At 38.3% G+C, this 21,364-nt stretch overlaps 1 protein-coding gene across 3 annotated transcripts in view; it reads left to right on the top strand.

Annotated features, from left to right (window-relative positions):
• Window positions 1-21,364, top strand: part of PPP3R1 (protein phosphatase 3 regulatory subunit B, alpha) — a 66,872-nt gene that overhangs the window by 43,028 nt on the left and 2,480 nt on the right. For all 3 annotated transcript variants that reach the window (XM_077915678.1, XM_077915679.1, XM_077915680.1), the window contains exons 3-5: window positions 9,975-10,151; window positions 11,787-11,846; window positions 12,768-12,952. In XM_077915678.1, the coding sequence (XP_077771804.1) occupies window positions 9,975-10,151; window positions 11,787-11,846; window positions 12,768-12,952 (422 nt within the window). The remainder of the gene's footprint in view (window positions 1-9,974; window positions 10,152-11,786; window positions 11,847-12,767; window positions 12,953-21,364) is intronic.

Genomic DNA, 21,364 nt, shown 5'->3' with positions numbered 1-21,364 from the left:
AAATACAACTATATTTCTATATGGAATAAAAATTTACCTCTACCCTTACTTATACCATATACAGAAAATTACATGGGTCATAGATTTAAACATAAAAGCTAAAACTATGGAACTTATAGAAGAAAGGAGAAAATCTTCATGACCCAGGATTGTCAAAGATTTTTAATACATATAAAATACAAATCATAAAAGAAGAAAATGGATTTCATCATAATTGAACATTTTTGCTGCTTTATTTATATTGATTAATTGAGCATGAGTGAAGGGGAGGGGCAGCGGGAGAAGGAGAGAGAATCCCAAGCCGACTCTGCACTGATGCTGATATAGGGCCTGATACCATGACCTGAACCAAAATTAAGAGTTTTGACACTCAGCTGATGGAGCCACCCATGTACCCCACTTTTTTGCTCCTATGAAAAGGCAGCTTATAGATTGGGAGAAAATACTTGAGAAACCTACTCTCTGACAGGACTTGCATCAGTCAGTATATAATATAGACAGAATTTCACAACTCTTTCAGACAACCCAGTTTTTAAAAGGTAAAAGAGGGATGCCTGGGTGGCTCGGGTTGAGCGTCTGTCTTCGGCTCAGGTCGTGATCCCTGAGACCCAGGATTGAGTCCCGCATCAGGCTCCCTGAGGGGCCTGCTTGTCCCTCTGCTTGTGTATCTTCCTCTGCCTTTTTCTCTGTGTCTCTCATGAATAAATAAAATCTTAAAAAAAATAAAAGGATAAAAGATTTGAACGGTCACTTCACAAACGAAGATAGACAAATTGACAATAATCACCTGAAAAAGATGCTCAAGATCCTTAGTCCTCAGAGAAGTACAGTTTAAAACTATACAGACGGCTGCCACCCACTAGAATGGCTAAACTTAACAAGATTGACAGTACCACATGTTGACAGGAGCTCCAAATGGGGACCTCCTAGAGTTCTCACACATGGATGAGGAGAGTGTAAAATGGTACACCGCTGTGGAAAGGTTTGTGATGATTATTGAAAGTTCATAAAGTTCCTTATATGCTTACCCTGTGATTCAGCAAGTCCAGGAAAACATTTGTTGACAAAAGACTTTGTGAATATTCTTAGCAGCTTTACTTCTTATAGTCCCAAACAGGAAACAGGTGTGTCTAGTAACCGGTGAATGCATAAAAAAAGGAGCGTGTGTATCCATAGAGTGGACTATATATACTACTCTGCAATAAAAAGGAACAAACTACTGACCTATAAAACAGCTTGAATTAATATAGAAAACTAGAGAAAAAGTAGATACAAGAGTACGTCATATATGATCCCATTTATTATATGAAATTCTAGACATTGCAGAAAGCAGAACAGTGGTTACTTGCTCTTGGTGGTAGGGGACATGATTGTCTGCAGAAGAGCGCAAGGGAACATTTTGGGATGATGGAAATGTGCTTTTATCTTGATTGTAGTGATGCATATAATCACTATTCATTTGTCAAAACCTATAGAACTGTGTATTTAATGATGTATTTTTGGAGTGTCAGTTATTTCTCAAAGTTGGCTTAAAATTTCTTATTAGCATCCTACAATTGATAATTCTTTTTTTGGTGCTGATGTCTAGCTTTTGCATATTTGACAGTTCATTTTTTTTTTTAAGATTTTTTTTATTCATTTGAGAGAGAGCCAGCAAGAGCATGAGCAGCGGGGAGGGTTAGGGGGAGAGGGAGAAGCAGACTGTCCCCTGAGCAGGGAACCCAATGTTGGGCTTGATCCTAGGACCCTGGACCTGAGCCCAAGACCAACACAGAACCGACTGAGCCACCCAGGCGCCCCTACTTTTTTTTTTTAATTATATGAAAACTATAATCTAGAAACACCAAAACTGCATGCTGCCTCTTGGATTAGAAAATGATGATATCCCCTAAATTTGTGTGACTGTATAATCGTGTTGCATAAAATACTTTTTCTGTTATTTCATAATATTGGTAGATTGTTTCTTTGCTTTGTTGTCAAACAGTTACTTACACAATGTAAATATTAAACTGCTAATCATACACAAGGTCATTACAGAATTTGGGATTTTTTTTTGGAACTTCTTATGGTTTTATCTGTGACCATCTCGACTGCGCCCTCTGGTGGTTTTTGCAGCTTACTTGGGGTAACATGAAAATACAGTCTTCCTTTGTAAGGAGATATATTTTACAAAAGACCTTACAATGTCAAAATTAAACTTTATGTTGAGAAACTACCCCAGTACCTCGCATTGATGACACTGTAATGATTTATTCTTGTGGCAGTCTTTATAAGAGTCCTTCAGTTCATGTTTCTTCGTAAGTAATTTTGTTATGCTTGGTAGTTCTTTCTAGAATATTTCTAGGTGGAGATTCTGAGATTCCTTGTTAGAGTAATCCTTCCTAACAGTTTTCATTCTATAATATAGTTCTAAATTTTTACCATAGAAAGTAGATTGGGGAAGCTCTTCTTGGAAATATCACCATACAGTCAGGATGAGGCTGGAAATTTTCATGGTGCCAGAAATTAAGGAAGTGCTCAAAATGGGGATTGTTGGTAAGTCACATAGGAGCCAACTTGAGGTAGTACCTAAACAAAGCTGGAAAAATTTGACTAACAAGTAATGACAGTATTGGACTTTAACCTATGGAAAATATCTGTGATCCATGCTGTGATATGAATAATTAAATAAGGAAATAAAAGGAGAAGGAACAGTTTTTAATTTTTTCTTAAATAGGAACATTTCAATTAATGTAGGAAGAAAGAGGGGAAAAGAAAATCATTGTTAAGCAAATAGTAATAAAGTCTTGCCCACAAGATTCACCTATAGGTGCTAAAGTTGGGTCACACTTTTAGGAGAAATAGGCTATTTGTATAGCCTCAAAGTATTGCCCCCCCCCCCCCCCCAGCCGCCTTCTCTGATACTTTTAATACAAAGGGGAGAGGTAATAGATTTATAGTGGAGAAATCTGACAGACACCACCCTGGCCGGGTGACCCAAGGTAACATCACTAGCAAAAAAGACATGACATCATGAATCCTTTGATAACAATGTGCTGATGAGGACACATCATCATTTCTATGGTATTCTTGCCCCAAATGCCCAAATTCATTCTAATCATGAGAAGACATCAACAGGTTCAAGCTGAGGGACATTTTGCAAAATACCGGATTAAAAGTTTCAAGAACATGGAAGACCAGGGAAGAATTAAAAGCTGTCACAAATTAGAGGAGACTAAGGAGAAATTATTTTAAAAAATGTTAATGTCTCACCAAACCATAGTACAGTTATCAAAATAAAAAAATTCACATTGGTACAATACTATTAAATTGCATGTTTGAATGAAAAAACTGGTGACATCTTAAAAGCTTTCCAAGATTCTAAACAAGATCCCACATTACATTTAGTTGTTTCTTTCAAAATATTATTACTGCTACAAGATTTGAAAAGATTTACTTTGTTTTTGTTGTTAGATGATTAATAGATAATAAATTATTTATAAATTGGCTATTTAAAAGAATTTCCTCAAGGAGGAATAATCTTGTTTCTGTTAACTACTGTGCAATTATTGGGAATTGGCTAAAGTTCAAGGAAAGTTTATTTCTCTACCATTCTGCTTATTTCTGTTCATTTTGAAAAATCTCAGAATCATGTAAAAGAGCTTAGACTTCAAAGTAGTTTTTCTAAAAACAAAAACAAAGTAGTTTTTCTATTCATCCTAACAGTGGAGTAGCATCTTGGTGTGGATGTAGTAATAAGAATAATGCTTTAGCAGCTAGAGACCTAGATGTTTTCTATATAATACTATTTGGAATCTCTTTTATCCTTTTTTTCTAAATGAGAAAGAACTATGAAGGGAAATGGTTGAGTTTATCTGAGAGAGTGATGATTGAGTGTGCAACCTTCTATCTCGTATTATATTATTCTAATATTAATACATCCAGTTGACAGTATTTATTAAAATTTACTGTAGTTCTCTTCAGTAAATGGTGTTGGGAAAACTGGGCAGCTACAGGCAAAATAATGAAACTAGACTACTTTCTTACACCATACACAAAAATAAATTCAAAATGAACTAAAGACCTAAGTGTGAGACCTGAAACCATGAACATTCTAGAAGAGAGCACACAGGGAGTAATGTCTCTGACATCAGCTGTAGCAACATTTTTCTAGATACGTCTTTTGAGGCAAGGGAAACAAAAGCAAAAATAAACTCTTGAGATTTCATCAAAATAAGCTTCTGCACAGCAAAGGAAGCAATCAAAACTATATGGCAGTCTATGGAATGGGAGAAGATACTTGCAATGACATATCTGAGAAAGAGTTAGTATCCAGAATATATGAAGAACTGATGCAATTCAATGCCAAAAAACAAACAATCCAGTTAAAAATGGGCAGATGACATGAATAGACATCTCTCTAAAGAAGATACCCAGGTGCCAACTGGACGCACACAAAAAATGTTCAACGTCACTTATCACTAGGGAAATGCAAATCAAAATTACAGTGATATATCACCTCGTACCTGTCAGAATGGCTAAAATGAAAAAGACAAGAAAAAAAAGACAAGAAACAGGCCTTGGTGAAGATGTGGAGAAAAAGGAGCTCTCCTGGAGCCCCAGGAGAAACATGGAGGTTCCTGGAAAGGTTAAAAATAACCCAAGAATCCAGTAATCATACTACTGAGTATCCAACCAAAAAATAACAAAAACACCAGTTCAAAGGGGTGTGTGTACCTCTGTGTTTATAGCATAGCAGCATTATTTGCAATAGCTGAATTATGGAAGGAGCGCCAAGAAACAGACTCAACTCTAGAGAACTAATGGTTACCAGAGAGGAGGCGGGTGGAGGGATAGGGGATATAGGTGATGGGGATTAAGGAGGGCACTTGGGATGAGTGAGCACTGGGTGATGTATGGGATTGTTGAGTCACTGTATTACACATCTGAAACTAATAGAACACTATATGTTAAGTATACTGGAATTAACAACTTAAGGGATCCCTGGGTGGCTCAGCGGTTTAGCGCCTGCCTTTGGCCCAGGGCGCGATCCTGGAGACCCGGGATCGAATCCCACGTCGGGCTCCCTGCATGGAGCCTGCTTCTCCCTCTGCCTGTGTCTCTGCCTCTCTCTCTTTCTCGATCTGTGACTATCATAGATTAAAAAAAAACAAAAAACAAAAACCTTAAAAAAACCCACTATCTAAATGCAAAAAAAAAAAAAATTCTGTAGCCAAATGAATTCTCCAAAGGAAATTCTTAATTATTTTATGTGTTAATGAGATTCCTGAAATCACTTGTTAAAATGAAGTAACTATCTAGATTTCATCTTTATCCTTGAGTATAGTGAAGGTGCAAGGATCTGGGTAAGGTCTCCACAGTTTAATTTGGTGTTTTCTGTGTTAGCAATCCATCAATTCTTTATTAACAACTTAAATTTCATAAACTGATGAAAAGATCCAACTTTTTAATGTCTTGGTTAAATTTAAGAAAATGATGTATATGACTTTTATAAGATTCTTTATTTTATTAGTACCTTGTATAATATAAATTGAATATTGTAGGCATTTTCAACCATTAAAAATGATAGTTTTTCCAAAGGTATCCTTACAAGAGGAAAAATAACATGTTTTAACTTGGCAAAACATATGAAAAAGAGTATCTCTGAGTCACAAGATGAGTCAAGAGGGTGAGGTGTTTCCCCCCCCCCTTGTCCATCTGTTTTAAGGGAGTATGATCCCAAGCAGTAGAAAAAAATCTTTGATGAAACTTGGTACCAAAACTTGGAATCTAATCCTTAATATTTAACTTGTACTAAGTGCAGACCTGAACCATTTAATGGTACTACCTGTTTCAGAGCTCTGTGCCTAATTTGTAGGAGATTGGTAAGTGCCGATATTTCAAGAATTGAGATGCTGTGTCATGCTCCAGCATACGTTTAATCCTGCGGCACATGTGGTCTGCAGTGCTGGCGAGTGCAAGTGCTGAATAACTGCTTCGTGGTAACAGTAAAGACCAAATAGATTACTTTGTTCCATGCCTAAAATAACTGTTTTTACCATTTATTTTTGAAACTAGCTTTCTTAGATCTTGGATTTAAAAAATATTTATGGCATTGCCTTCTAGGCTGACCATTTAAATATATTGTAATTACTTAGGTACAGATTCCTCCAGTTGTTCAGTTAGCCTCAAATAGATAATAAATACTAGGTAATCTAATCTCTGTCTTAACTTACCATTGTGATCCACGCAGGAAGGAAGGGACAGAAAGCAGGAAATAAAACAGGTGATTGGAGAATAGATACTCCCTTCTTTCAAATTAAACTGGCTTCTTAAAGAATCTCAGGGTGAGTTTTGGCTGCGTGGGGTATGTGAGAGAGGTGAATAGAGATTAAATAGAACTCATTCTCTCCAGGTCTTACTTGAGGGGCTTTTTAAGAAGCCAGTTAAAGTGTGATCGCTGGCACATTGCTTTGCCTTTGAGGAAAGTTGTAACTACTCGTCCAGAATAAGTATCAACTATCTTGTAATATTTCATAAGATATTTAAAGCAAAAGACAAATTTTAAGATTTTACTTATTCATTTGAGACAGAGAGCATGAGCAGGGGGAGAGGGAGAAGCAGACTCCCTGCTGAGCTGAGGGCCCACCTTGGGGCTCGATCTCAGGACCACCCAGAGATCATGACCCGAGCCAAGGCAGATGCTTGACCATCTGAGCCACCCAGGTGCCCCCAGAAAATGGTTTTAAATGTTGCTTTAAGGGCTTTTGCCAGAGAATGAGTTAATGATACGTACAACAATAGAAGAGTTAGTACCTCCTCCCTTTTTTAAATCAGAAAAATTGATAGGAGTCTCCTAAATGGAGAGTTCGGGGAAGGACATTCCAATAGAGGGTATATAAGGAAGTGGAAGCATGAAATTTATGCTCTCTGATCAACTGTGCCAAGAGCATTGTAGCTAAAGTCAAGATAATGGGGGAAGAGAAGGATGGAAATTCAAATTGAGGCTAACTATTGTCGAGGGCTCTAGATTTTTTTATCCTGATTATATCAGGAAGCCACTACATATCGGTAAGCACGAGAGTTAATGATTTGGCTGAATGTGTCTTTTAGAAAGATTATTGTTGGCAGTATAAAGAAGTCAATTTGTTGGTTGATGATTTATCTTTATTCTTAATATTCCTTAGTCATTTGTCAAGACTGGAATGCTGTCTTCTGGATTAGTGGGGTTTTCTAGGTAATTGAAACATAATCCTTCACCTCAGTTTCAGTTTCCTGATGTGACTTGATGAACCGTTATTTATGTCCCAGCCTTAGTAAATGGAATCTCACAGTGTCTGGGTTAGGGCGCTGCATTTCCGCCTTTGCTCCTTCCAGTTCCTGATACGCACTCGAGACCTGTTGCTAAATGGCATGGCATGCTGTTGGTGGACATACGGTCTCTCCTTTTCCACTTGCAGTATACGTTAGTGATCCTTTGTGTTCCGTTTCCTCGACGTCTTTTCTGGTTTCTGGTTGTAAACTAAGGCAAAACTAAATATTACCAGAAAATAGTTAACTCATCCTTGGTATGTACAGAGAGGAGAGTAGCTTTCAGCAAAATCTATGAACTTGGAGAAACTTGTGAAAGATTTGCTGATTGGTGTCTGATTAGATAAGTAGAGTTTTACTCTAAATTCTAATGGCACTTTGATCAGCAAATTTTATTTATTTATTTATTTATTTATTTATTTATTTATTTATTTATTTTTATTTATTTATTTATTTATTTATTTATTTATTTATTTTTAAAAGATTTTATTTATTTATTCGAGATAGAAAGGCGCAGAGACACAGACACAGGGAGAGGCAGGCTCCCTGCAGGGAGCCCGATGTGGGACGTGATCCCAGGACCTGGTGATCACGACCTGAGCCGAAGGCAGACACTTCACCACCGAGCCACCCAGCCATCCCTGATCAGTAAATTTTAAATCTGAAACACAGTGCTAATTTAAAACATTCATTGAGCACCTTTTATATGCAGCGTACAGAAGAACAATGAAAAGTCGTGATTTCTGGTCTGGGGTAGGAGAGATGTGTAAATAAATAAATGAAAAGCATTTGAGGGACTTAAAGTGAAGTTTTTTTCTCCAAGGGTACAGGTATCCAATTTCATGAATTACAGAAAATCAGGTACTCAGAAAATCAGAAAATAAGGTTTATCTGAACAGTTTGTTTTTTATCATCTGTTCATTAAGGAATATACTTTAATGGATAAAAGGCTCTTTGTAGTTGATGTGTTCATGGAGTGTGTGTTTAATCGTTGGAAGCAGTGGTTAGATGAATCGTGAAAGGCATTTCTGTTCTGTGGTAAATTTAGTATGTATTCTTGAACGTCTCAAATGCTGCAAAAAATCACATATCTGGGGAAAGTATGGATTGGATAGGCCACTCTGCAGCTTTGTTAACAGTACTTAGAAAAACTATAAAGATCTGAAATTTTTTAGCACAAATAACCTGTGGTGTTTGTAGCAGTTCATTTATTAGCCTTAAACTAGGACTTGTGCTTCCTATTTTGAACTTTCTTCCCGATCCTTGAGACATCTACTTCAGCAGAAACTTAATTTTGTAAAAATTAAATAATGAGCCAGGTTATAGTCACTTTTAATTGCTTTTCGAGGCTCGGTGGCGGGGAGACACGGAGGTGGAGAGATGAGGAAGTACATTTGCAGCTTGTTCATTTGTTATCTGTGCTTTTCACCCGATAACAATGTTGAAAAAGCCTTGAAGGTTTTGAAGCCACTAAACTTGGAGTTATTTTCACTAAAGGCATTTGTTTTCACCTTTTTTTTTTTTAAGATTTTATTTTATTAAGACTTGCTCTTTAATTTGAGAAAACTTGGTCCTTTTCCCTTCATAACACACTAGGAAAAGTCCCTGCGTACCAGTGGCGTTTCTGCTCCAGGACTGACAGGACTCAACTGCTTCATACCAGAGCAGCATCTGGTAGTTGGACAGTGTGTACTTCAGTAGTGCAGATAATTACAGTTTGTATTCCATTTTAAGATAATATTTTTATATTTAAAAAATCTGTTCTTTAGCTTTTAAGTTCTTATAATGAGGATGCCATATATTTGAATTTTCAAGAACAGTTTGTAGTCTCACTCTCTAATATTGTGGGCTATAATACATGTACACCCATGGGCTGCATAACATTTGACTTGTTAATTTTCTTTTAAAAGTTTCTTTTAGGAAGTTATGCTTTTAATATTTTATTCTGTTACCAGTGATTAAAATTATTTGTATGAATTAGTCTGATTTCTTAAAGGAATGAAAACAGTAATGTAATTTAGGAGAAAATTATCTTCTTCAAGAAAGTATATGCTGCTAAGAGACCTGATGCTGAATTTTTATAGAGTAATCACAAACTAATACAAACGGTTCTTAAGTTTATTTTTCTTTAAGGCATTAAAGAAAAATTAATTTTGTTAGCTCTGGTTCTTTTGGTTAAAAATGTTGAAAGCTTGTGTTTTATTTACTTGCTAAGAGTATCTCTGGAAGAATACTCAAGAAACTGGCAACATTGCCTCTAAGGAGGGAATTGGATGTCTGCAGGGTGGGATAGGAGGAGGCCTTGAATTCTGAACCATGTTTAAACCATGAGCTATTAGAAATAAACTTTAAAAAGATAAGTGAAAATCAAGATACTCTGGTACAGAACGGAGATTGATTTAGCTTGCCTAGTAGGAATCACCTGACTTCCATGATCAGCTTAGCATTGCAATCCTATAATATCTTGGTGCGGTATACAGTTGGTTATGGCGTGGGCAGGCAAACAAAAAGGTAACCAAATAAAAATATCATCGACTTTCTCTGTTACAAGGAATTAACCAATAGTTTATGTAACTCTATCAGTTAAACTAGAAATTAAACTATTGATTAACTGATGGATTTTTTCCCTTTAATTTTGATAAAATCATTTGTAAATCTTGCTACCTCTTTTGGTTTGCTTTTAGTTGATGCTGATGAAATTAAAAGGCTAGGAAAGAGATTTAAGAAGCTCGATTTGGACAATTCGGGTTCTTTGAGTGTGGAGGAGTTCATGTCTCTGCCTGAGTTACAACAGAATCCTTTAGTACAGCGAGTAATAGATATATTTGACACAGATGGGAATGGAGAAGTAGACTTTAAAGGTAAGAAAGTATTTTTTTAATTTAACAAGTTAGGTAATCTATAATTAGTTTTACAGTTCTGTATATGAAATATCTGACATTTAGTTTTTTAAAACTATGTTTTTTGGAGATTGTATAATTCATTATGTTAAATTCTCAATCTGTGGTATATGAACCTTAATGAACTAAGATATTTTACTCTTTTTTTCATAAATAATTAAATTGTCCTTTAAGGTAAGGTAAGCTAAGAAAAAAAAAAAAGAAATTTAGTATTTTCTTTGTTTTTAGAAAAGCAGTCTTAATCTAGGGCAACATTATAATAGAATTGCATTTTTAATTATTTTAATTTTTTAAACTTATTTTTAAAGATTTTATTTACTTGACAGACTAAGAGATTACAAACAGGGGGAGTGGCAGAGGGAGGGGGAGAAGCAGGCTCCCCACTGAGCAGGGCTCCATCCCAGGATCCTGAGGTCATGTCCTGAACCGAAGGCAGACGCTTAACCGACTGAGCCACCCAGGCACCCCAGAACTGCATATTTAGAAACCTTTTTTAAAGAATGAGACTTTAAAAATAAAATGAAGAATGAGACTTGCACTAACCAATAAATTAAACTGTAGTAATAAGGATGTGGGCATTATACAAAATATTATTTGAATTAATCTAGATTTTTATGTAAAACAGTAGTATTTTTGATAATATTACCATGATACAAAATTTTATATTTGATTCTATGATTTTAATCAACAGATTTTGTTATTTTAGTTCCAAGAACTGAATTTTCAGTGAATGGGGATCTAAAGCTGATTTTATGACTTAGTGTTTAGCAGGCAGTGAAGAAAAATGATCATTTTCACAAGTCCCATTTTCATTTAAATGGGACTGAATTTTGGAACCAGAAATTCAGATTATTTTTGTTCTGGCAAAACAGTGTATAAGAAGGGCACCTGTCTGGCTCAGTTGGAAGAGCATGGGATTTGATCTTGGCATCATGAGTTCAAGCCCCATGTCAGTTGTAGGGATTACTTAAAATAAATAAAAATTTCTAAAATCCCAAAACAACATATGATTTTTTTTAATACTTTTTTTTTTTTTTTAAAGATTTTGTTTTTAAGTAATCTCTACACCCAGTATGGGGGCTGAAACTGAAAACCTTGAGACCAGGAGTTGCATGTGCTACCTACTGAGACAGCCAGGCACACCATGATCTTTTTATTTTTTACATTTCTTTATTTTTAAAGATATTCATTTGCTTGAGAGAGAGAGAGACAGAGAACAGGAGAGGGAAAAGCAGACTCCCCGCTGAACATAGAGCCCAACACAGGGCTTGATCTTTTTTTAAAAAGCCCCCTAGAATAGGTATATTCCAAAAAGAAAGAGTTAAATAGCTTAAAGAATGTGTTTCTTTTTAGTAAGCTCTCTGTTGCTTAATAAATACTGTTCAAATTGATTTCACCCTAGAGTTCAGATTTAAAAAAAATATATGGAACCTTGTTTGTCGAAGTTTCAAATTTAGCATTTTCAGTTTAAAACACTGCTTAGTAATATTTTTCTTTTGTAGCAGGGAGACATCATTTTGTGAATGTGTGTGTGTGTATTTTTCTGTATAAAGAATAGAAACTTCTGATTTGTAAACACTTTTTATTCTTGTTCAGAATTCATTGAGGGAGTCTCTCAGTTCAGTGTCAAAGGAGACAAGGAACAGAAGTTGAGGTGTAAGTATTTTTCTTCAGGGAGTTCATTTTCCCTTTTATACCACTACCACCCCATACTACATTATAATTTCCTTTTAAAGTATTATAAAAGATGTCTTCTATTCTGGATCCTTAATATATACCTAACAGCAATTTTAAATTCTGGAGAAAATCCTTTTAGGATATTTACAACTAGTATTTTTTAAAAACAATGTCATTGTTGTTTTTTAGTTGGATAGAAACAAAAGTTTCCTTCTACTGAGAACAGCTATGTAAACTACACGTCTTGGATAAGATATTTTTTTTTTTTTTTTTAATGAAAGTGAGGAAAAAATGTTCTAATGTGATTAGGTGAACTTAGTTTATCATATACATATTTAGCTATAAGTCCACTGTTTTGGTTAATGTAAGCAGCCTCTATTAAAGTGGACATCTGGTACCTTTTTAAGGTAGTCAGCTCTTAACTAGAGAGACATTTTACTCAATCACAGTTCTCTGAGGCACAGGATAGATGCAGACATCCTTTGTAAATGAATTCTTAATGTAAATGAGAATAATAGTAATAGCAATTATTGTCTTTCATTGAACTTTGCTGTGTTTCAGACACTGTTCTCAGCAATTCTCATGTATTAGTTGTCATCTGAGAGTACTCTAAAGAACACGGGAGGTTGGAACTGTTAGTCCCAATTTTATGTGTAGAAACTGAAGCTTAAAGGTTAAATAACGTAACCCCGAGGTACGCTGATTGGCCCCAGCACTCTTGACAGCCAAAGCCTGTCCTCAGCCCAACTCTTACCTACTAGAGACAAGATCCAGTGTGGGAAGGAGCCATCCTCATAGTTCTAATTCTCCGTATTTGCCACTTACTGTTTCTTCCTCATTACGAGTATTTTCCTGTGATTGCCTTATAACTATCACTGATTTTCCTTACTCTCTTTTTAGTTGCTTTCCGTATCTATGACATGGATAAAGATGGCTATATTTCCAATGGGGAACTCTTCCAGGTGCTGAAGATGATGGTGGGGAACAATCTGAAAGATACACAGTTACAGCAGATCGTAGACAAAACCATAATAAACGCAGATAAGGATGGAGACGGGCGAATATCCTTCGAGGAATTCTGTGCCGTAAGTACAAAGGGCTGCTTCTCCTGACCACTAGGCTCTAAAGTCCTTTACAAAACCACTTCATAGGTTGCATTCCTTATACTTGTTTTGCCCTAGAAATTTACATATTTGATTTTGCCTGATGGCCCATATTCAAAATTTTTGTGTTCCTGGCAACTGTTAATAACTAACAACTGTCACTCTCAAGAATTCATATTCTCAGTGATTATTTGGTAACGCACCACAGGAATGGAACTAGTCACTTTGCTTATTGTTGGTAGCCCCCCTACTATAACCAGAGTATATTCTTAAGGTTGTTTATCTAAAAATAAGTATGTTTGAAAATCCTGGTGGAAGCTATGTGTTCATGGGTTTCAGTGAGGAATCTGGACAGAAGGTTGGCTTCACGAGGGTAACAGAAATGGAGTCCACATGCATCTCAGACTCCTCAGTGAGGCAGTGTCAGTGGTGATTCCGCCCTCCTCCCTCTCACAAGCTATCAGTGGCTGGTTCTTGTGTGTTAGGGGAAGGGCCCCGCAGGTGCAGGGACTGCAGTTACAAGGAGCCCTAAGAAAACTCACTGGAAGTGGAAATGGGGGCCACAGATGACCTTCCAGTTTGTTGCCTTTCTTCAGTACATCTAGGGTCTTACCACCACTGACTGCTTCCAACAGCCACACAATCACTCATCTTTCACTACTTTGCCCCTAAAGCAAACATATCAGCCTTTTGATATTTTACAGGAAGTTATAAGTGCAAGCTAGAGATGCTAGAGAATCCAGAGGAGAGGCCAAGATAACAAAGAGAAACGTTTTGAAATTCTTCGGTTATGATTGGATGCTTCTGTAGGCAGATTCCCTCCTCCCTTTTCATCTTTTATTTAGACCACACAAGGAAAAACAAATGACTGGTTGTGTGTCGTCATGTAAGCTAAGGTTGCTGCTTGGCATTTAAGTAGAAGTTCATATTATCCTTTATATTCCTTCATCTCAAGGGAATACTGTCTGCATGTTGTTTCAAAAAGTAGGGTGGTGCTCTATTTTAAAGAACAGACTGGATGATTTTGGAAGAGAGTTAGTTTGAGAAGGAGGGGTTAGGAATCCAAGATGGCAGAGGAGTAGGAGACCTTTGTTTTGTCTGGTCCCAGGAATTCAGCTAGATAGCTGTCAAATCATTCTGAACACCTGCAAACTCCACTGGAGATCTAAGAAAAGGATTGCTGCAATTCTGCAAATAGAAGAGCAACCATTCTCTGCTAGAGTGACAAGACAGAAAAACCCACCGCAAAAAAAGAGAACCAAGAGTCAGTACTGACTGCCAGGGACCCGATCAATATGAATATAAGTAAGATGTTGGAATTAGAGTTCCGAATAACGATCATAAAGATACTATCTGGGCTTGAAAAAAATACAGAAGACACTAGAGAATCCCTCGCTTGGAGAAATAAAAGAACTAACATCTAACCAAGTCGAAATCACAAAGGTTATTAATGAGATGCGTTAAGAAATGGAAGCTCTAACTGCTAGGATAAATGAGGCAGAAGAGAGAATTAGGGATATAGAAGACAAAGTGATGGAGAATAAAGAAGCTGAGAAGAAAGGTAACTACTGGATCATGAGGGGAGAATTCAAGAGACATGTGATACCATAGAGCGAAACAATATTAGAATAATTGGGATCCCAGAAGAAGAGGAAAAAGAGAGAGGCACAGAAGATATATTGGAACAAATTATAGCAGAAAGCTTCCCCAAGGAAGGAAAACAGGCATTCAAGTCCAGGAAGCACAGAGAATCCCCATCAAAATCAGTAAAAATCGGTCACTTCGACATATGATAGTGAAACTTGGACATCTCAGAGACAAAAATTCTGAAAGCGGTCAGGACAGGTTTGTAACCTACAAGGGTAGAAACATTAGACTGGCAGTGGATTTATCCACAGAGACCTGGCAGGCCAGAAAGGACTAGTATGATGTATTCAGGTTGCTAAGTGAGAAAAACATGCAGCCAAGAATACCATATCTAGCAAGGCTGTCATTCAAAATAGAGAGAAAGAGCTTCCAGGATGAACAAACTAAAAGAATTTGTGATCACTAAACCAGCCCTGCAAGAAATATTAAAGGGGATCCTATAAGTGAAGAGAAAGCCTGAAGTAACATAGAAAGGAACAGAGACAGTATATAGAAATAGTGACTTTACAGGTAATAGAGTGTCACTAAATTCATTCTTTCATTAGTTAACTCTGAATGGAAATGGGCTAAATGCCCCAATAAAAAGACACAGGGTATCAGATTGGTAAAAAGAGCAAGACCCATTGAGATGCTGTCTGTAAGAGACTGATCATAGACCCAAAGACACTTCCAGATTGAAAGTGAGGGGGTGGAAAACCATTTATAATGCTAATGGACATCAAAAGAAAGCTAGGGTAGCAATCCTTATATGAGACAAATTAGATTTTAAACCAGACTGTAATAAGAGATGAAGAGGGACACTATATCATTAATTAAAGGGTCCAGCCAACAAAAAGATCTTAACAATTATACATATTTTTATTCCCCTAACATGGGAGTAGCCAATTATATAAACCAATTAATAACAAAATTAAAGAAACACATTGATAATAGGGGACTTTAACACCCCACTCACTTCAATCATAGATTGCAGATCAACAAGGAAACCAGGGCTTTGGATGACACACTGGATCAGATGGACTTCACATATATTCAGAGCATCCATCCTAAAGCAACAGAATATACACATTCTTCTTGAGTGCACATGGAACATTCTCCAGAGTAGATCACATACTGGGTTAAAATCAGATCTCAACTGATCCCAAAAGATTGGGATAATTCCCTGCTTATTTTCAGACCACAGTGATTTGAAACTTGAACTCCATCACAAGAGGAAATTTGGAAAGAACTCAAGTACATGAAGGCTAAGCAGCATCCTACTAAAGAATGAATGAATCAACCAGGAAATTAAAGAAGACTTAAAATTCATGGAAGCAAATGAAAATGAACACACAACTGTTCAAAACCTTTGGGATGTAACAAAGGTGGTCCTAAGAGGAAAGTATACAGCAACACAAGCCTTTCTGAAGAAACAAGAAAGGTTCTTAAATACATAACTTTACACCTGAAGGAGCTGGAGAAAGAACAGCAAATAAAGCCTAAACCTAGCAGGAGAAGAGAAAATAAAGATTACAGCAGAAATCAATGAAATAGAAACCAAAATAACAGTAGAACAGATCAACAAAAGTAGGACCTGGTTCTTTGAAAGAATTTGTAAGATCAATTAACCACTGGCCAGACTTACAAAAAAAAAAAAAAAAAAAAAAAGACAAAGGACCCAAATAAAATCATGAATGAAAGAGGAGAGATCACAACTAACATCGAAGAAATATATACAATTATTAGAACATATTATGAGCAATTAGATGCCAACGAATTAGATAATCTGGAAGAAATGAATGCGTTCCTAGAGATGTATAAACTATCAAAACTGAGAAAAAAAGAAATAGAAAACTGAACAGACCTATAACCAGCAAGGAAATTGAATCAGTCATCAAAAGTCTGGGGCCTCCAGGGCGCTAGGTGGCTTCCCAGGGGATTTCTACCAAACATTTAAAGAATTAATATTTACTCTTCTGAAGTTGTTTCAAAAAAGTAAAAATGGAAGGAAAATTTCCAGACTCTTTCTGTGAAGTCAGCATTACCTTGAAACCAAAACCAAAGACCCCACCAAAAAGGAGAATTATAGACCAATCTCCCTGATGAACATGGATGCAAAAATTCTCACCAAGATTCTAGCCAGTAGGATCCAATAGTACATTAAGAGGATTACTCACCACGACCAAGTGCATCCCTAGGCTTCAAGAGTCGTTCAACATCTGCAAATCAATGCGATACACTAATTAAAAGAAAGGACAAGAACTATATGATCCTCTCCATAGATGCAGAAAAAGCATTTGATGAAGTACAGCATTCTTTCTTGATTAAAACTCTCCAAAGTGTAGGGATAGAGGAAACATACCTCAATATCATAAAAGCCACGTACAAAACGCCCACAGTGAATATCATTCTCGGTGGGGGAAAACAGAGCTTTCCCCTTAACGTCAGCAACACAACAGGGGTGTTCACTCTCACCTCTGCTGTTCAACATAGTACTGGGAGTCCTGGCCTCAGCAAGGAAATGGCATCTGAATTGGCAAAGAAGTCAAACTCTCATTCTTTGCAGATGACATGATATTCTATGTGGAAAACCCAAAAAATTGCACCACAAAATTGCTAGAACTCACACAGGAATTCAGCAAGTGGCAGGATATGAAGTCAATGCAAAGAAATCACATTTCTGTATACTAACAATGAGACTGAAGACAGAGAAATTAGGAACTTGATCCCATTTACAATTGTACCACAAATTATAAGATACCTAGGAATAAACCTAACCAAAGAGGCAAAGGATCTATACCCAGAAAACAAGAGAACACTCATCAAAGAATTTAAGGGAGACACAAAGAGATGGAAAAATGTTCCATGCTCATGGATTGGAGGAACAAATATTGTTAAAATATCTATGCTACTTAGGGCAATCTATACATTCAATGCAATCCCTGTCAAAATACCATCAACTTATTTCACAGAGCTGGAACAAATAATCCTAAAATTTGTGTGGAACCAGAGAAGCCCCCAAGTAGCCAAAGGAATGTTGAAAAAACCCAAAGCTGGTGGTATCACAATTCTGGACTTTACAAAGCTATAATCATCAAGATAATATGGCACTGGCACAAAAATGGACACACAGATTAGTGGAACAGAAGAGAACCCGGAAATGGACCCTCAACTCTATGGTCAACTACTCTTCAACAAAGCAGGAATGAATATCCCCTGGAAAAAAAAGACAGTCTCTTCAATAAATGGAGTTGAAAAAATTGGACAGCCACACGCAGAAGAATGGAACCGGACCATTTCCTCACACCACACACTAAACTACACTCCAAAGGGATGAAAGACCTAAATGTGAGAAACAGGCAGCAACCTGTTTGATCTCCACTCTTCTTGCTGGACATGTCTCCAAAGGAAAGGGAAACAAAGGCAAAAATGAGTTATTGGGACTTGATCAAGGTAAGCTTTTGCACAGCAAAGGAAACAGTTGACAAAACCAGAAGACAACGGACAGAATGGGAGAAGATTGTTGCAAAAGACATCGGATAAAGGTGATCAAGTCTATAAAGAATTTACCAAACTCAACACCCAGTGAACAGATATAATCCAGTCAAGACATGGGCAGAAGACATGAACAGACATTTCCCCAAAGGGGACCTACACATGACCAAAGGCACATGAGAAAATGCTCCACATCACTCAGCATCGGGGAAATACAGATCAAAACCACGATGAGATCCCACCTCACAGCGGTCAGAATGGCTAAAATGAACAGGTCAGGAAACGACAGATGTTGGGGAGGATGTGGAGAAGGGGAGCCTCTTACACTGTTGGTGGGAACATATGCTGGCACAGCCACTCTGGACAACGGTGTGGAGGGGCCTCCAGAAGTTGAACATAGAGCTTCCCTACGACCCAGCAGCTGCACTAGGGATTTACCCCAAAGATACAGATGTAGTGACCCGAAAGGGCACCTGCAACCCAATGTCCACAATAGCCAGACTATGGAAAGAGCCCAGATGGCCAGAACAGACGAATGGATAGAGGAGGTGATACACACACACACACACACACACACACACACCCACTGGAATGCTACTCAGGCATCAAAAAAAAAAAAAAAAAAAGAAATGTTGCCATTTGCAACAATGTGGTTGGAACTAGAGGGAGTAAGTCAATCAAGAAAAACAATGATACCTTACTCATATGTCAAGTTTAAGAAACAAAACCGAGGATCATGAGGGAAGGGAGGGAAAAGATGAAATCAGAGAGGGAGACAAACCATAAGAGACTTAATCATAGGAAGCAAACAGGGTCACTGGAGGGGCGGGGGGACGGGGTAGCTGGGTGATGGGCACTAAGGGCACGTGATGTGAGCACTGGGTGGTGTTCTGTGTAAGTGATGAATCACTGACCGACCTCTACCTCTGAAATTAATAATACACTCTATGTTAATTAATTGAATTTAAATAATAAATGAAGAGAGTTAAGCTTGAGATTGAGAGTTTGAGCTGTAGTGATGGAACAGCTGTAAGGGGTGTCCTCGCCTTGTTTCTTGGGGGCCAAAGATCACAGAAAGACTCCCGAGGACTGGTGTCCGATTGTGACGTGAGACCAGGCTGGTAGTGGCAGCACAGATGGTAGCCCATTTTAAAAGAAGGAAAGAAAAGAAATCCTAAGCCTTGAGGGAATGAAGTAAAAATTGGAAAACTCTCGCCCGGAGTGACGTGGAAGAGCTGTATACAGACAAAGACTCCATTTGTATTTAGTAAATATAAAATGTAAATTAAAGTCACATATGAGTCACTTGTCAGTGGGTGGAAATTAAAATACATCTTTAGGTATAGAAATGCTACTTAACACTGAAGACAGCTGTGCTTTGAGTTCCTCTCCAGTGTTTGTGATAAATTGCTTTTGTATTTTTGAGGAGCACAGTTCAGAAGTATAGAAAAATGTTTGCGTTAAATAATCCAACTTTTCTGAACATTGGTCAAGCCCATTACTCTGGCTTCATGGAGTCCTTTTTATTCTGATTTCTCAAGCTATAGCAGTGAAAGAGCCGGGAAGTTACTTTAAAAGATCACATGCTTTTTTGCCTCCTTTAAAATTTTCAGAAATTTTAAAATAGAAATGATTAGTGACTGGATTAAAGTTGGGGTTGAACTGAACGCGTACAGTTGACCCTTGAACGACATGGGTTTGAGCGACACTTGTCCACTTGTGCAGGTTTTTTTCAATGAAGTATTGTACTTTCTTTTGGTCTTGATTTTATTTTTTTATTTTTATTTTTTTTAATTTTTTATTTATTTATGATAGTCACACACAGAGAGAGAGAGAGGCAGAGACATAGGCAGAGGGAGAAGCAGGCTCCATGCACTGGGAGCCTGATGTGGGATTTGATCCCGGGTCTCCAGGATCGCGCCCTGGGCCAAAGGCAGGCGCCAAACCGCTGCGCCACCCAGGGATCCCTGGTCTTGATTTTAATAATGTTTTCTCTCACTTTGTTGTGACACAGTGTGTGATACACGTAACTCCAGAATGTGCGAGTTGACTGTTGATGTTATTGGTGAGGCTCTTAGTAGTTTAGTTTTGGGAGAGTCAGAGGTTACGCGTGGATTTTTGACTGCTGGGGGCGGGTGTTGAAGAGCTTGCTTTCCGAACTCCGGGGATCTTAACGGTAAAGGCTGTGAACCCCCAGGACAGAAGAGCTAGGAGTAGGGAGGGTAACAGCCGGATTCAGTGACTTGGAGGTCGGTGAGCTAGCGGGGCCGAGGTCGGAGCTGCGAGCTCGGGAAGCTGCGAAGCCCCTGCCTCCCATCAGGGCCGCGGCTGCCCAGCAGCTAGAAGGCGGCGGGGCGGTGCACCCCGAGGGTCGCCACACACTCAAGCTGGTGGAAGAATGAACACACTTCATTGTACGCACGACGGCGTCGCTTCTTGGGAAACTGCTGGAAGGTGTGCTCCTGTTGTAGTCGCTTGTAAATCGATAAAGACTGTGTGGGGCGGAGGAGGCAGAGGGTGCAGCCCTAGGGGAGGAAATGCCCAGGATGGTGAGGGAAGGTCAGAGGTGACACATGACTAAATTGCTGAATTTCTGTCCATTCAGAATGAAGACGGAGCAGTCGGAAGGGTGGGGTGGGAAGTGGGGGGAGGAGACGGCCGCGGGCGGTGTCCTGCGGAGGCACCGACTAGCAGGTTAAGCTGGCGTTTTCAAATAAAAATTTTTTTAAAAAGATTTAAATTGAAAAATAATACAGATGCAGTTATATGCAGCACCAGGGATTATCAAAAACACGTTGGGTGACACGGATCAGACAGGAAAGGTCTCATCAAACTAATCACGTAGTCCCGGGCGGCGGCCTGTGTGTGTTAGGGCGGGAGGAGGCCGCAGGAGGCCACGGAGGAGGCCACGGAGGCGGCCCGCTGACCGCCCGGGGACCGGTTACTTGGGGCTTTACTCGGGAGAATTCAGCAAGCTGTGAACGTTTAGGACGCCCCGTGCGTTCTTTACGTAGGTCGTACTTAATAAACCGTGGCCCCCAGATGACAGCACAGGTGACTGCGAGTAGATCAGTGACTCGGGACTGTCCTCCGTGGATTCAGGGCCTTGGGAAAGCCATGTGCAGAAAATTGTATTCATTTGGTACTTCTTAATACTTTCTAGAATAGACCGACAGCTAAGCCCATATTTGGATCTGGAGGATAATTTCTGTGCCCACATCCAGGTATCCCTTAACATTAGGCTGAGAGAGTAGCGGCGGTGGCCGGCTGCAC

This window comes from Canis aureus, chromosome 11, assembly GCF_053574225.1.
Source record: "Canis aureus isolate CA01 chromosome 11, VMU_Caureus_v.1.0, whole genome shotgun sequence".
Taxonomy (NCBI): Eukaryota; Metazoa; Chordata; class Mammalia; order Carnivora; family Canidae; genus Canis; species Canis aureus.
The sequence above is the reverse complement of the archived record's forward strand: the minus strand, read 5'-3'. Positions and strand labels throughout refer to the sequence as shown.